Source organism: Kogia breviceps, chromosome 2 (assembly GCF_026419965.1).
Source record: "Kogia breviceps isolate mKogBre1 chromosome 2, mKogBre1 haplotype 1, whole genome shotgun sequence".
Classification (NCBI taxonomy): domain Eukaryota; kingdom Metazoa; phylum Chordata; class Mammalia; order Artiodactyla; family Physeteridae; genus Kogia; species Kogia breviceps.
The window spans coordinates 129,777,659-129,795,513 of NC_081311.1; the positions used below are offsets into that span (position 1 = coordinate 129,777,659).

At 32.6% G+C, this 17,855-nt stretch overlaps 1 protein-coding gene across 44 annotated transcripts in view; it reads right to left on the bottom strand.

The window, feature by feature from the left end:
* The window catches only part of BAZ2B (bromodomain adjacent to zinc finger domain 2B), a 390,894-nt gene that overhangs the window by 76,269 nt on the left and 296,770 nt on the right, over positions 1-17,855 (bottom strand). For 22 of the 44 annotated variants that reach the window (XR_010839121.1, XR_010839120.1, XM_067026132.1 and 19 more), the window contains 5 exons: positions 16,196-16,486; positions 14,933-14,993; positions 14,045-14,153; positions 13,674-13,775; positions 3,125-3,335 (listed from right to left, as the gene is read on the bottom strand). Coding sequence is in view for 42 of the 44 variants with exons in the window: in XM_067026132.1 (XP_066882233.1) it covers positions 3,125-3,335; positions 13,674-13,775; positions 14,045-14,153; positions 14,933-14,993; positions 16,196-16,486 (774 nt within the window). In the remaining 2 variants the exon portion in view is untranslated. The remainder of the gene's footprint in view (positions 1-3,124; positions 3,336-13,673; positions 13,776-14,044; positions 14,154-14,932; positions 14,994-16,195; positions 16,487-17,855) is intronic. The other 22 variants (XM_067026135.1, XM_067026128.1, XM_059055345.2 and 19 more) reach the window with 3 other exon arrangements.

A 17,855-nucleotide genomic window follows, 5' to 3' on the forward strand; every position in this document is an offset into this window, starting at 1 on the left:
AAGATACAATTTGGATTAATCACTTAAAATTTATATAGCTTAACTTTCATGTTACGAACAGTTGGAGAAAACATGAAAAAAAAATGTTAAAAGAAATTAGGGACAATATGGAGGAAGGAGAATGAGTTAGAGACAAAGAAAATTCACTCAGGCTCTGAGGAATAAACTGCTCCCAATATCTTCTCATTTATTTGGTTTATGGTTGCTGAATATAGTATTATTATAATGAGCGTTTGAAATATTAATTTGAAAACTATCTTTCATGGTTGAACACTTTGTCTCTTTAAATTTCAAAGGTAAAAATTTATTTTGAAATAAAGTTTATTTTCACTTAGAATTAGGGATATTTTATATATACCACACTTCTTTGATTCTAAGATGCATTTTTACACATGTCTAAAATCAGAGTGTGTGTAAAAATTGGCAGCACTTTTCTTCCTTAGTGGAACATCTTAAAATACTGGGACATTGCATAGACTAGGGCATCTCAGATTCCACAATGTATGAAATGGACAAGTGTTACTCGGTATCTCAGAATATCTGAGATATGAATGGTATTGGCCAGTTAAGAAGCAGGTTTATTTAGATAGGTTAAAAGATTTTTTCATATTCAAACTTTGTCACATTCTTATTTGTATTCCCTGAGAAATTAGAGACCTCTCATTTCACAATGCTTGAAAGTACATTCAAAGTTTGCATTTATTTTACTGTTCTGAATCTTTCTTCAAATTAAGTCCAGTTGTTCAGCCTAGTTGAGTCCTTGTACGATGATAATGTATAACAGAAACTTATAGAATCCCCTTGGATAACCCCCTCAAACTGTTAATGTAGAAGCCTTTTAGAAATAAAAGGGGTGATAGTGATTCATTGCTATTTTCTTTTCTTCCCAAGGAAAAAAAAAAGCATATTATACCACATTTGCTTGTATATATTAATAATTATTATTTATCTAATGTTAAATATTTAACATTTATATACAGTGAGAAAGAACATATATACACAGTAAGGTCAAATGTAAAATAACTTGCAAAATGCAACATAATACAACAAAGGAAAAGTATGTAACGGAATACAAACCAATTTGAAATCCAGAGGGAGAAAAAACATTGAGTAAAAGTTGAATAATCAACTTCTATTTTGTAAAAATTTAGTTACTTTTACAAATATAAAGTTGCCATTTTGGATACTAAGTATTAATGCTATTTGTATAAGATATGCAAAACATGCATGAAGAGCCCAGACTCTGGACATCGGTTAATTTCAAGCTTTCTTATTTTATGCAAACAATGCACATTCCCCACTATTATACATCCTTTAGAAGAGGCAGTGGTTTATTGACAATACTAATTTAAAAAATGAATCATGTATGGCTGTATCTGTTAACATATTAACTTATTTTAAACCTTCACTAATAACTATTCAAGGGAGATAAATGTCTTAATAGAAACCAAACCGAATAACTTTAAAAAATATTTTAAAAACATTCTAAGACCGAGAAAAACTTATACAACATTAAGTTACATACCAGGCAGTTAACTTACATGCCACTGGTGGAAGTATGAACTGGTGCAATCTTTTTGGAGATAATATTTGCCTGCTATTTACCAACATTGAAAATGCACACACCCTTTGATTCAGAGATTCTATCTCTAGGATTTTATACTATGGATAGCCACACCTGTAGAAGGATGTGAAGATATGTGTAATATGTACTACTGCAGCACTGTTTGTGATAGCGAATATCAGGAATAGCTAGAACAGTCACCAAAAGGAGACTAATTTAATGAAGCATGGGAGAATCATACACAGTATCACTCACTATTCAGCCATTAAAAGCATAAGGTTGACTTTTAAGTGCTGATACAGAAAGATGTTCAAGATAAATTAAGTGGAAAAAAAGGCAAGCTGAATAGTATGTACACTATAAGCCATTTATTTTAGAAATCAAAAAGGATATATATGTAATACAACATATTATATATGCATATGTATATATATGAGTGTTTGAAGGCATGTGTGTATAGGAGTTTATGTACAGTTTATGTATAGGAGTGTCTGATAGCCTAACAAAAAACTGTTAATAATGATTCCACTCATGAATATCTTTTACAGAAAGTTTTCTGTTCTATGAGCTTTCGTCATAGATATTTGTTTCATAACAAAAACAAAGGCGCTACAAAGAAGTCAACATTATGATGTTGTTTACAATAAACAAATAAGTCAGGCTTTTCCCGCAGAGAAAACATATGAGAAGTAAAATCCTGTTAGTCTTCTAAGTTAGTTCTTATTGTTGAACTTTTATTTTACATTGATATATATGTTTATATATATGCTTGTGAATATAAGACACCAACACATACACTGATACATATTCAGATAGCCTTCACAAGAAGCCCTTCACAAGAAGAGTCTTCCCATTTGTAACTAGTAACTCAAACTCAGGGCAGGACTGTTTTATTTTTGCCAGCTTTTTCTGTGTCAGACATAGCCTGGGAACTTAATGTTAATAATTTATGTACATTTTTGAGTCATAAATACATTTGAGGTTATTATGAGCACTTTGTGCTTGACAGTGATACTTTCTGATGGTCTTAAAATAAATATTTGTGAATTAAATCTATTACTTGGGCATTTCGAAAATATCTGTAATATGTGCATACTACAGAAGAACCCAAAGACTGGGGTTACTTACCAGTAATTGGAGTTCTCTGACTGAAAATTTACTCCACAGATCCACATATTTTGGAGTTATCCCCTTGTACCACCTCAAGGAATCGGGAGCTGTTAAAATGAGAATTTCCAGAAGGTTGGCACAACCTTAAGGCATGTGCCGAGTGCTGGTAGATGCCCTTTCAGTGCAAGCCTTAAAAGCTTATCACCCACCTTTGCAGTTCTCAACACACAGGGTTTGTTGTGTTTATGAATATGGCTCTTGAAAGGAGCTTACCTAATCAAAGAACTCCAGTTACCAGTGGGACTCCTTATTTTCTCATTTTTATTCTAACACAAATATCTACTTTTTAGAAATTGAGAGCAGTGTTAATCTTTCACCAGTCAAAAATATAAGAGATATTTACACTTTTTAATATGACTATTACAGTGTCAGATACGTTCTGTTTCTTACCTTGAGCTTGCAGTTTTCTTAGTAACTTGGCATCTGTGTTATCTAGAAATTCAGCACTGCCAACATTTGGAGGTCGACCCTTCCGACGTCTCATCCTGGATTCCTCTCTTGCTCGCTGTCTATCTGGATTTGGTGGTCTTCCTCTACGACATTCCATTGCCCTGATACGGGGAATGACATCCTCTTCTTTCAAAAGACACCACTGCATTCCCTTTTAATTAACATTTTATAGAAATAAAGATTACAAACGAAATAAACACAAGTGATCAATATGTCAGAAAATTCTAGGCAAACTCACAGATATTTTGAAATTTATAAAGCTGGTACAAACTTTAGGAATTTTATTTTTTAAATTAAATTTATATTTATAATTATTCATGGACTTGGCATCTTTTTGATATTCTTAATGAATTCAACTTTTAACATACAGAGAGATTTATATCTGTATCTATAAACATATAAATAGATATATATTTTTAAATAACCATTTCTGAACTACAATGACCATAAAGTTGGCAGACATTTGAAAATTAGTTGTGTGATGACACCTCTGTGGATTGTTCTCATGGGTTAACAGTTAAACCAAACATTAAACTATCCAAATAATAGATGAAAGTTCTCTTTATAGAAATACTAGAGCTAATAAATCAAGAAGGAATGTAAGAGTTAGAATATCAGCATCTTGCAATACCTGATGAATTAATGAGTCTAAGCACTGAACTTGAATGGTTGCCAATCACCAAAAAGAGAGACAACCAGACAGACATTAGCCTCCTGAGGGAGGTTCACTTGATCACCTATAAATTAGTCTTGTCCCCTACGAAAGGAAATCAAACCTAGATTAGACTTAATTACTATAACTTCACAGGAAAAATTGGGTGAGAAGTGTATGGTTAACTACACAGCAAAATCCAGTCGAGGAAATACTACAAATGTCTTCAACAGTTTCTTCAACAAATAAATTTCAAGTGGTAAAAAAACCTGTGGGACGACTAAAGGAGCCTTAAAAGATGTACCAAACAATCCCAAAGTGTGGAGCTTACCTAGATATTGATTCAAATAGATGAACTGTTCAGAAACTTTTGACAGTTAAGGGAAATTGAAAATTTGAACAATGACTATTATTTGATGATATCAAGGAATTATTACTTTAAAGTTTGATAATGGTACCATGGTACTCTTGTAGACAACAAGAGTCCTTATCTTTTAGAGATATGAATGGAAACATTTATAGAGGAAATAACATGTATATTATTTGCTTCAACAAATTATGGAAGAGGCGAAGTGGATGGGGGTATATGTAAAATAATATTGGCCACATGATAATTTCTACAACCAATGATGAATATATGGTGTATATTTGAGATTTCCCATCATAAGTCTCCTGATGGAAACACATTCACCAGCATAATGCTAGTGTATTATAGGAATAATCCTGTTCAGTGTATAGATACCATCAGCGTCTGGTTTTCATTATTCTTCATATGTCATTCAAAACAAATATATTATTGTTTGTGATGAGCTGCTTTTCTCTTAAAAAATACATTATTATATTATCTTACTTATAGTCCAAATCAACATGTTCAAATACAGGAAAGGCATCTTTTTAAAATAATCCTTCTAAAATAATTGTTTTCTTATTTCGTTTTTTAAAGAGATAATTCCTTTAGTGTGACATTGAAGACAATGTTTTAAACATGCTTTTTTTCTTAAAAGAATCTCAGACTAGGAATTTAGCTTGAACCACTATGGGCAATTTTGCAACCAAAAATAATCAAAAGTTCTTGAGTTATACTTTATGCCATGATACCTAACTTGGGGCAAGGAGACTATGAATATCTCATTCAATGGGTACTAAAAATACAAATACCACTCCTGCTACCGCTGTGGATGAGGGTTACATCCCACATTCCAGGCACTCTGCTTAGTTCCAGGCATTTTGATTACATTATGTACTTTAATCTTCATAACAGTACTATCTAATATGGTGGATTTTACTGTACCTACTTTACAACTGAGAGAATTCAGGCCCAGTTGAATAATTTCCTAAGGTACGGAGGCAATAAGGAACTGAACTATGATTTGAACCCAACTGTCTCACTCTAAAACCTGTGCTCTTAACCACTACATGTACTTAATTGATGTTACAAAGATGTTCTTATACTTGATAAATGACTGATCATAATATTCAGCCATGAAAGCACAGCCAAGACTATAGCAAGGCAGGATTGTGGCAGAAAAAAATTAATGCATATAATCCATATCTATATGTTTAAAATAATATCTATACTAATTCTTTTCAGTAACTGCCAGGTTAAAAATAATTTTACAAATTAATTCTGAGGAAAGTAAGAATTTCTTTTGCTAAGATTTCAATGAAGTCAACAGAAACAGTAGTTGTACCAACTGCATTTTCACGCCATAAACCACTAAGAAGGAAGCCATCAAAACTTTTTTATGTTCACCAGTATGGGAAGCTTTTGATTAGTTCAGGTTTTCATTTTTCTATTATGCTCTTAGGCACCAAGGCAGCATGCATCACATAAATGGAAAAATATAAAAGTAACATTCGTGACACTTGAAGTAGAAGAGAAAGACTAATAAAGGAGTCTGTAAAGGAATCTGCATTCAGTTTTTAAAGTAACTTATTAATAATAAAATCAACTTTTAGCCAAGATTTAAAGGGTTTGATCAATTTATTTTTTCATTCAGTTATAATATTACACTGTGATGTTTTATTCAGCTAGGAAAATATACCTGCCTGTGTCAAAAAAGGAGTAGAATATGTTGGTGCCCCAAACTGGTAACATTATAGTGACATTATCATTCACATTTTTGCCCTTGGCATTTATAAAGTAAATGCTTTCTAAGGGAGTTGCATATATTGGACTACATATAATGTCTTTTTTGACTCCTGGATTTTAGAAAATGAGAAATGATTTGTCAGGAATCTGAAGCTTATATTACAGCTTTAATTCACTGAGTAGCCAAAATAACCGTGGGTAAGGGAAAAAAAGAAGCATTTTTTTTCTTCTTCTTTTTTTTTTTGTGGTATGCGGGCCTCTCACTGTTGTAGCCTCTCCCTTTGCGGAGCACAGGCTCCGGACGTGCAGGCTCAGCGGCCATGGCTCACGGGGCCCAGCCGCTCCGCGGCACGTGGGATCTTCCCGGAGTGGGGCACGAACCCGTGGTCCCCTGCATCGGCAGGCAGACTCTGAACCACTGCGCCACCAGGGAAGCCCAGAAGCATTTTTCTTAATAAACTTTTCCTTAGGAAAAGAAAATACAATTTACATCACTTAATTCATATGCTATAAATTTTTTGAAATTATTCATCAAGAGTTAATTTATTACTTTTTTCTTAATTTCTAAAACTAAGATACTAAATGGTCCCTGAAAATAATCTTTCTTGACTAAGATTTAAAAGATATGGATAAAAAGGAAATAGATATTCAACATGATGGAGATGATGGCAGATTAAGTCTCTTATACCATTATAATTCCACTTTCAAGAGTTACTGATTTAAAGCCTTAGCAATAACATACGTCTGTAAATACTACAAAGAGAAGGAAAAAAGGGTTTATGTTTTATTTCAGAAGACTGAACAAAATAAGGTTAAGTGAATGAGATAACTACATTATATACTATACACTGTAATGCATTATAAAATACTACACTGTAAGACTATAATGTATAATAAAAATAGTTTCCAACTACTTAAACATCTGTTGAAGCACCTGCTCTGTATCGGCATAACATTTTCTAAAGGTAAACTAGAGAGTTCTCTCCCCCAAATGACCAACATTTTTAACTAGGACCTGAGGCTCCGGCTATTCTAATGCAGGTGATTCAAGGACCACACCCTCAGCAGTAATGAATTTGAAAAAGTTTAGAGGTTGGGACAGAAAGTTGCCTCAATTGTCCACTTAAAAAATAACGATGGTCTAGATTAGGACCTGAGAATCAGAGTGGAAAGGAAAGTGAATACTTTGGTCTTTTTTCGGAGAGAGAACTTCCTGGATGTGAAGGAGAGAAGTCTGAATGGAGACCAGAAAGGTCTGGAGAAATACTTGAGAAAACTGGCAAATAAATTTATTGCTTTCAGGTATTTTATACTTTAAAGACAAAATAGAGCTTTAAAGAAAACATTTGAAATGAATTAGTTTTTAAATGTTTTCTGTATTCAGAAATTCAAAAATGATGCTAAGAAATTTAACTTACATAGGATTTTCTATTTCAACATTTCTATTATTCTTCATAAATGACACTCTGAACATCTCACGAGCAACTGCTTTGTTTTCACCTTATGTTATGGACACTGAATTGTCTAGTTAAGGAGATATTTGACAGTCCTAACTCTTACATTTCACTGAGAACTAAAGTCAATTTGTGGCTTACCAGAAACATGTTTAGGTCTTAATGGGATGTGTTATCAAGTCTCATTCCTGCTTCAACTTTATACTCTAGCTTATCTTTATTTTTCTTTTGTTGCTCCCATTTTGCTTGATTTTGTATACTTGTAGGTTTATTTATTTTGGGGGGAAAGCAGTATATAAGTAAAGTAAACCAGTCCACCAAAAACCAATTCACTGAATGATCTATTTACCAAATTACTGTGGTTTTTAAAAGTTTTAGTATCACCAAGACTTTGCTGCAGCAATTTTACCAGGGATGTGCGGTCCTGGGCCACTAAGTGTCAATTCCCTCATTAATATTTGAGATGCCTACTACTTCTAGAATGCTCAATGTTATATAAGCGAATGGATGATCTTTACTCATATTTTTCTGGATCAGGACCTGTATCTATCCCAGTCTTTGACTCTGATAGAAAAATAGCTGTGATGAATGTTTTAAATCTGGATTAAGGCATTGGTCTGACAATTGTAGGTCTGTTGGTCATTCAGTGAAGGATCATTTACCAAACTGATTTCTGGCTAAATAATTTTCAGTAAATTTAACCACGGTTTAAGTAAACAAAGATAATTTTTTTCTACTACTTTTCTTCTTAAGTGTAATTTCAGAATCCTTTACTTCCTGATACTTAGTTTATTAAAAAACTTTAGAATGTCACACCTAAAAGGGAACTGATCTTAAAGACCTCCTATAATATATATACTTCACATTACAGATAAGGAAATTAAGGCCTAGAAAAGTAGGATTCCGTTTTTCAAAGTAACATAGGGTGCTGAATTACCCTGCTAGGAGTCTAAGAAAAATCTTAGGGCACAAGCAAAGCAAGGAAGGACATCAAATACTTTTCACAGAACTTGATATTTCATATTTTAAGAAAAACATTAAAGTTATTTTCATGAGAAAAATCAGAATTTTGTTGGATTTCCTTACACCTAATTCACAGTTTAGTATTATGTCTATTTTTAGCTACTTTATGGTGCCAGAGGTAGGTAGTGAGAGCTTTATATATCATAAACTTTACAGCATTAGGGATTCTTAATCTTAATAATAAACTATATTAATATCATATACTGAATAGCACTATAAACATGTGAAAGAGTAAGAATAGTTATCTATGCTGGGAGATGGTTGTCACCTATTAAAAACAGTTGAGGAAGATGTTTTGATAAAATTGTTTCCACAATGCTGACTATGCTTTCCAGTTACAGTTGGTTACCCTCAAAGAGTTAGGACTGTCAGATATCTCCTTAGCTCTACTCTTGGATTCTTACAGTTGGCTTCCTAGTATAGGCCTTTGCCTAGCCATCAAAAATCCTACCTGGTAGATTAGTGACATAAATTTCCAGAGTTTTGGACTTCTGGTCCTGATCTTTCGTGTTCCCAGGGTCCATATATGCCCACAGCTGTGTCGCGTTAGGTATGACAGTTAACAGTAGAGTGGAATTAGAACCCTGGTTGTTACTCCCAATCTTTTGTTCTTTACTTATTTGAAATAATTACCAGCATTACAGTCTTGCCACAGACTGCGTGTTGACTGCTTTATTGTGAAGTCTCCCCTTATTCCTTATTAACAAAACCCTGATTTTAGCTGAAAAGCATTGTGCTGAGTGTTTTATCTTCCCCAGTCAACAAGTTTCTCTAAACCAGTGATCATAACTTCTATTTCTTTTGTACTCTGCAGTTACTCCATGAACATTAGTTTTTCCTCAAAGTCAGGCTTTCAAGTTCATTTCTGTAGTGAAATGTGTTCACAATTTCCTTTATGGAAAATGCCTTTAGGGAAAATTTATTTGGGAAAAAAAATGCCCAGAACATTAAGTATTTGCCACAAATATCAACTGATTAAATGTCTAAGAAAAAAAGGCTCTTTCCAGTAAGAACTATAGACGTTTTTCTTTTCTCGTGGCATTATGCCATTAAAGAAAATCTTTAAAAATACATCTCAAATAGAGAAAGCAACGTTTTTCTCCTAAGTCACTTTTAATTGTTCCTTCTTTGCATCTTTCCTTTTCTTTGCTTTTTTGGCCTGAAAGCAGCAGACATTCATTGACCTTTGCTTGTTAACTTCCTGGTTGAAAAAAATAAACTTAATTGTTATATTTATGCTTAGATGTTTTATTCTCTACCATTCACACACAAAAAATCCTTTCCAAATTAGATTATCATATACTTCAAAATAATCTTTGCCATTAACAATTCATTTTGAAACCTTCATATATCGCTAACAAAAATGTGAATACTTTTTATCTTTTTACCTAAGTATCATATTTAGGAAAATAACCCTATTTTATATTTACCAAAATCTGCCTAACTCAACCTTACTTTCTATTATTCTGACACTCAAAAACAAAATAAAATGAAAACAATGATAAACATTAGGTTTCAACTAGTTCTTTATAATGTGATGGAGAAGTCTGTAAGAAATATATTTATCTTACTGCCTTTTCAAAGGGGCTTCACTGACTAAAACAGTTAAAATAATTTCAGTAAGAAGGTAGCCAGCCAGTGGCTATAATCACGTGGCTATCACGTGATTATAAAGAGTGCTATGGTTCATTTTGTTCCATGAAATCTATCATCCTTAAAATCATGATTTTTACAGAAGCCAGTAGGAAGTGTTTGGTATCTAAGGATCAGTAGATACCAACGAGTAGATGATTTTGTAAATCTCTTACCACATTTGTAGATTGAAATAAATAAAATTGATAATGGATAGATTAAAGGCTTCCCTCTACCCCAATTTCTTGTGTCAACCCTATCTTATTTAATTAAGGACTTCTCTTTTTAATTTTTTTAAAGTTAATCATTAGATTTTTGTCCTTTAGTTAATGATGAATTTACTAAATTTCAATAAATATGAACTCTCATACCTCTCATTTTACTGTACTGCACACAAAATTAGTCAATACTTTCAACAAATGTTTGCTGTTCATAAATATATATATAGTCACTGTCTAAAGTTCAGAAATACATTGAGTCAAAAATGATTAACATAGGGGTTTCCCTGGTGGCGCAGTGGTTGGGAGTCCGCCTGCCAATGCAGGGGACGCGGGTTCGTGCCCCGGTCCGGGAGGATCCCACATGCCGCGGAGCGGCTAGGCCTGTGAGCCATGGCCGCTGAGCCTGCGCGTCCGGAGCCTGTGCTCCGCAGCAGGAGAGGCCACAACAGTGAGAGGCCCGCGTACCGCAAAAAAAAAAAAAAAAAAAAAAAGATTAACATATAAAATAACCACGGTTCTCTACTGAAGATATTATCTTCTAACAGAAATTACCATTTCCTAAATTTCATCTGTAAAATATAGAGCTTTAGAATACCATTGCTGCAATTTTTTGAAATATCTTGAACGAAATTAGAACTTACAGAACTACTATTGGTTGTTTTTTTTGGGGTAAGTTTTAAGAGAAAAAAGAAAAATATGATGGAGAAAATTATATTTTCCAATGCAAATGTTTTATTAGGAGAGTGATTAAGAATACTAATGAATTTACAAATACAGCATTTCATTTGCTATCAAACACCAAAAATAAATATATGAAACTTGGAAAACTGTAGCGGTAACACTTAAAATCATTATGTAAAATCTCCATGCATTTGGAAAACTGAATGCTTAGCTTTACTGGATTACAAGGGGTAGATGCAATTATTTTTTAAATAGGAAATTGTTTTTCACACTATATATGTAATACAAGCACATTTTAGAAATTATGAAACATGCAAGAACATAGGAAAAAAAGATCCACTGTACCACCAATCATTCCATCCATTATTAAAATTTTGGTACATTTCCTTTCAGTCTTTCAATATGCATAGTTTTGTTTTCAATATATGTACAGCCATCATACCATTTATACAATTTGTATAGAGGCAGACCTATTGTAAACATATACAGATCACTGCTTGGTAACGGTGTCTTTATCCCAAATTATATTTTATATCTTCTACAAAATTTAAGCCAATCAAAGTTATTACACATGACACTCTACCAAAAATATGTAATCTTTGTTCATTTTCATGGAAAATTGTAAGTATATACATTTGTAATTAACTATATGCTTATACATATTGATCATACAATAAAAAAGTATATGGTTCGTCAACTATATGCATCTCTAATTAATTAACTAAATGTTGTTTTGATTACTCACCTTTAATTGTTGTTCTCTAAAAGTATCCTGAAATGAATTCAACTTACTCTTATTTTTTAATCAAGAGAAGTACTCTCAAAATTGCTAATATTTTCCCTTAGTAGTCTGCTGAAATGTTGGCAGCTTAACACATTCTGGATTTAGTAATTCATATTTCCTTGATTGGAATTGACCTCTCAACAAGACAATATGCTTTGGAAAACACTGATTATGTTTAATAAAAAGTGAATGGATGTCAAAGAACATTCTGTTCTGCCTAATAAGGCTTTATAGACTATGTCTCATTATCACTGATAAAAAACTAAAAGTCCTTTATGTATTGGACAGCAATTAGCTTTCCTCTCAGAATAAAATTCTATTGAACTTAAAAACATAAAGATATCTTTGGCATATTTAAATGAAACACATGAAAATCAAAAGATTTTAAAAATGAGAATTTTTAACTAAAATTATTATTGCCTTCTAATATGTTTTGTGACTTAAAAACTGATCTAGTATATATGGAGTGTGGAAAATAACACTGTGGTTCACTAAAATTCCGAGAATCTGTTTGGTGACAAATTTAGTCCAAGTTAGACATATTTTTAAGTTTATAAAAGAAAAATCCTAGACTATATTTCCATAAATAAGTTAAACCTCAGATGAATATATTTTGGCATTTTGGAATTACTAGCAAAGAAACAAGAGGATGTGGACATAAAAAGTCATGGACAACAATGGAAAATAGGTTACACAATGAATGCAAAAGCACACTTGTTAGAAATTTTGAGATCAGTTATGTCTCTGCATGGTCGAGGTTGTGTAATCTTGGAAAACTCCCTTAATCTTTGAGCTCTCAAAATGAACTTCTTGCAGAATTAGGAAGGCCTTTTCTACTTCTATAACTATAAAATTAAAGGGTAAGATAGTATGGAAAAGCCTGCCTATTCACAACGGAAAATATTAATTGCCAGAAAAAATCTTTCTGTGCATTATAATGGGCCAAAAGAGAGAAAGGTTCAATCAAGAAAGAAAATAACAACTTCAGTTGGTTGAGCATTTTAACCTTTTGAAACATTTTCATGCGTATGATCTCATTTTAACCTCACCGTATTCCTGAGGCAGAAGTAAAATTATGATTGTCTCTATTCTGCAGATAAAGAAACTGAAGAAAAAGTGGGCATTATTTTGTTGTTTGAAATCACAAAACTATTTCATGGGTTAACAAGAATCTAGGTCTCCTTAGTCCATAGCTATGACCTCTTTCAATGGAGCTAATAAAGTTAAAGGGAATAAAAAGCATATGTAGCTGAATCTAAGTAAGGAACAAAGGCAAACCATTAAAGGACACATATAGGAAACAAGGTTATAGTGGTAAGTTCTTTGTGCTGATTGGTGAGGTTGTGTACTTAATCCTTAAGCTCAAAGGGAGCTGTGGTCATAATTTCAGAAATGTGTATAATTATTTAAAAATTCAATTTCTGCAAAAAGCAGAAATTTCACCCATTTAATATTATGGAATTCCCCTTACCCCCATCAAAAATTATCAAACTTGTGACAATGAATCATGTAGTATGGCATAATCAAATGGACAAGATCCTTCCAAAAATGAAGGCATATATATTTATCCTCTCTTGGATTGACTTATAACAACATATTTTTTCCTATTCAACTTAATTTTCAAAAAACGGTTTACCTTTCAGGGAATTAAGGTTTTCCTATATTTCTCATGAACTTACAGATACTTTCATACCTGTATAAACTATAAAATTAATGACAGAACTAACAAACAGGAAAAAGTTTACTTAAGAAATTTGAAAAGAATGTCAAAGCTCCTTGTTACTGAAATATAGTAAATTGAGGTCTTGTGAGTGTTTACCACAAAGTTATATGTATAGCTACACGAATTAACTAACAAAAGGCAATGCTCCAGAGTGTAGTGAAATTTACTTCATTTGGTTATGTTACTACTTTTTGGTTCAAAGACTGTACTTTTTAAAAAGTGGATACCTGCGGTCCATCTCTGGCTTCATAGAAGTCACCCACTCTTATTTTTGCACTGAAGCTGAAATTGTCCCTTGAGATATCCATTATTCCATTTCTGCTGAGATACTGAAAAAATCACATATTTTTCCACTTCAGGTTTTAATAATTACAACCCAGCTCTGATGTATAGCTATCTTCAGGACACTACTGTTTTGCATATTCTATCAACAGGCTATGGATTTACAGGAGATCAATTTAGGTTAAGCACATTCATTAGTCCCATACAAGAGAATATTTTGTATCAAGGAACTTTATCTGAGAAAGGAGTGTACTTTTTTTTCCATAAGCATGCTTAATAGGCACCAAATGTGTGTTATCTGGTGAAAAGTATGTACCTTTATTACTTCAGGGTACTGCCTAAGTTTCTTTCCACATGGAGCATAATATGCTACTTCTCCTTGAAGGCGCCCTCCAAAGTTTCTTATTCTTGTCTCTCTCTGCCAGCTACACATAATAGAAATGAGGGTTATCACGTACATAATTTTAAGAAAGCTTTTAAAAATAAAATTTTAAAAAAGTTTAAGAACACATGCTCTTTAGAAAACATGAAAACTACAAAGAAAACAAATATAAACAGCCAGTCATGCAATTCAGATACATTTACTTTTAAAATAATTTAGATATTTTTGCTAAGTAATTCAGCTAAAAATTAATCAAAGATTCAATTTACAAATATTAAACTCCATTAAATTTTTAAGAGATCATACTGGCATTACGTTGGGTATTCGGACATGTTCAGTAACATGTGTCAATGTGTACTGATTTTTTACACCTGAAAAGCTTTAAATGAGAATACATTAAACCTGGCTCTCTGCTCTTTGGGGATCATGAAAATTCTCAGTTCCTATTCAACCATTTTAGCCAAACTCTGCTCAAGTCCCTCAGTTTCGCCCACAGTGGCTTTCACCTTCCTTTAAATCTATCTTCACAAAAACCTCTGACACTCTTAACTGTGTCTCTGCTCTTTGCCAAATGATTTGCTCTTGTGACTTTTTCAGTCATATTCCCACCTGGATGCATATGTTCCCATCTGTCATACCTAAACCCAGAAGTTAGTCTTAATTTTTTTTTGGTATATCAACTTCAGATATATCAGCTTTGCTCCTCTGCTCTAACAAATACTATGCAGGATATTCACTTCTCTTATTAATAGTAGAGAATGAGAAATCAAACATGCCTAAATATGTGGGGGGAAGTATAAAGATATATCTTATTTTGCATACCCATATTCCAAAGGAATACGCAGCTCCCGTTCATCTGTTACTCTTCTTCTTTTGGAAGTGCCTTCAAGAAAATTCAACCAGTTAACATAAAAGATTAGTTTACATACATGAAAAATTTGATAGTTTTGAAACTTTTCTTTGAATAATATATCGTAATGACTTGAATTATTTAGTGTATTTCTGCAACTTGTGCATTATTTTTAGATTCTTTTCAACAAAGCACATTGTATATAAAGGGTGTTTTTCTTTTTTCTTTGGTCTGCATGACAGAATAACTAGTATTTCTCTCTAATGAAAACACAATGCAAGGTAAAAATATACAGCTTTCCCGTCATTTTGTTATTAATGAAATGGCTAAAGTAGGAGGAAAATAGCAGATAGAGGTTTCAGAAAACTATGTACAGTTGTTTTCTTTGAAAATATGAGTTTTAAGATGCTGAAAAATTTCAACACCTGGATCATACATTTTAAAGTAATATAACTTCTATAGCCATATGAATCTATAGTCAAAAATACTTTTAATTAATCTAGAGTACAAAGAATAGGATTATGATTATATGGAAAAATTTTCATAGATAATGATCAAGCTTCACTAATGCCAATGCACACATCTTATATTAGTAGGATATCATATTGGTTTGTGACAAATGAAAACAAAACTAGAAAATTTTAAGAAAACAGTGAAATATGTAAAACAATATAATATTTTACTATACACATCTATATTTTCTTAGCCATTGAATGAGAATAGAGATTAATTTGGGAGTATTAATGTAAAACCTTTTAATGGAGACCTCTGAAAGTTTATAAAAGGTCAAATAGAAAAAAAAGATACGGCATGTTAAAGGAATTCTAATGCTAACTCACTAATACAAATGACATTGGCTATGTGTTGGGCAGATATGCAATTGTACCTTAAGTAACCAAGTGAGCTCATTTTTATAAATTACAAAAAAAGTCCACTGTCCAATTCTAAATTTGACAGTCCACTGTCCACTCTAAATTCTAGAAGCATAAACTGAACACAAAAACAGGAAAGTATGCAAACTCAAAAGCTGCCATCAATCAGGTTCTTAAATTGGAAGCACAGAGAATAAAAATGGAAATGAGTCATATCCTTTGAAAATACACGCTGACCTTTCTTAGCCAACCTAAAATCTAGCCCTTGATTCCAATGAGATCATCCCCAGAACACTGTATAAATAAGAATTCTTGTTATGGTTTGACTTCTACTTCACAATAATAAAAATAAAGTGTAGGTACCAGAGTGTGGACTTGAAGTAAGTGTGGAAGGTGTGCCAAGGAAAGCAGGTGACTGGGATTCAGAACATAAGGCAGCAGGAGCAGAGCCTGGGGCTTTTGCTATGTGGAGGTTACGAGGTGTTGCGTGAGCTGTGAGACTGATGGAAGGGCTTTTGACAGAGGAAGTTGTTTTATTCAGTTTCATTGAAGTTTTCTCTCCTTCAGTATCACTATCTGATTCATCTTGGTCTTTATCCTCCTCCTCCTCCTCTTCTGATCCTTCTGTATCTGATTCTGAATTACTATCTGATTCTGGGAAGTAAAAGAAGCATTTGTATATTATAACTAGATAATCACCAACAGTTTGCAGTTTGTATCTAAATGGAATAGTTCAGGAATCAGCATCTGTGACTGAGAACTCAAGTGAGCAACTCTTCTGAAGAGTAAATGTAAAAATTACTATCTTAAAAGCTACTTGAGTACAATGTATGCAGGCCATAAATCCTCAAAATTCTTTGTTAAAAGTAACTGTTTTACTCAAATCATAAAACAGTTCTTCTCACATGACAGTATTCACATGATGAGTTTTTGCTTAGTGGTTTCAAAAGCACTTTTAATAAAGAAGCCAAAGTATAGAGGAAACAGAAATGATTATTTAAATTAATAGATTCTAGTAGCTTAAGAAGTGTACTACGTTCAGTATGAGGAAGAGAACTCTGGAACTATCATTATCCTTTCTTCTGGGCTTTGAGGCCAAAGAAAACAATTTTTTCAGGGAGAGGCTTGGCTTTGGGGGTTACAGTTATTCTATTTAGCTGCAAGATTTCATCAAGCTTCTCAGGCTTTACAAAAGACTAGGATTACAGAGATAACTGTGGGGAATAATTTAATGATTTAATAATTTAAGTTCATGCTAGCAATGTAGTCCTATAAATGCATCCATTCCTATAGATATGTAAAATCTATTTCTGGATTAAACTTGATAACACAGGACTAATACTTGGACTGTATCTTAATCGTTCCCAGAACAACAGCTTCTGTGGAATTGTTTTTGTGTAGTACTAGCTGTCTACACTGAAGTTCATTATAAAAATTATCTTTGAAAGTTATTAATATTGATATCCATTATCTATCATGCAAAGTTGTGTTTATGGGAACCCTAGGAAAAATATTATCAGGAAAAGCTGTTCTTACCCTGAGCAAGTAGGTTGTTTTTACCTTATAGACAACTTTTAAATTGTATAATTGACTATATTTTCCTCTTCATACTGGCAGATAGAAAATTTACAATTGGATTTGTGGCTGACTAGGAACAAATCCAAAAACTTTCATCATATGTATTTCATCTTTGTATTTAAATTTTAAGCTATCTTATGTTTTATGTTTTCAATCTTCCGTGGAACAAGAAGGAGAGTTAAGAGGAAATAAAACAAAAGGAAATTAAAAAGAAAACTAGAAAGTAAATCAAAATAAAATCAGAGGGTACTCTGTATACGTTATTAAATACATTCTGTGTTGCTAACAAATATTCATAGGGATATAGGTTTTTGGTATTTTCTGAATGACTGTGACTACAGTTTTACCTTTATTCAAAGTATCTAGTGACACAATATAACAAGCAGCAGAAGAGATGAAAAAGAAAGGACAAATGAGTGGTCATGAATTAAATGAAAATTAAGCA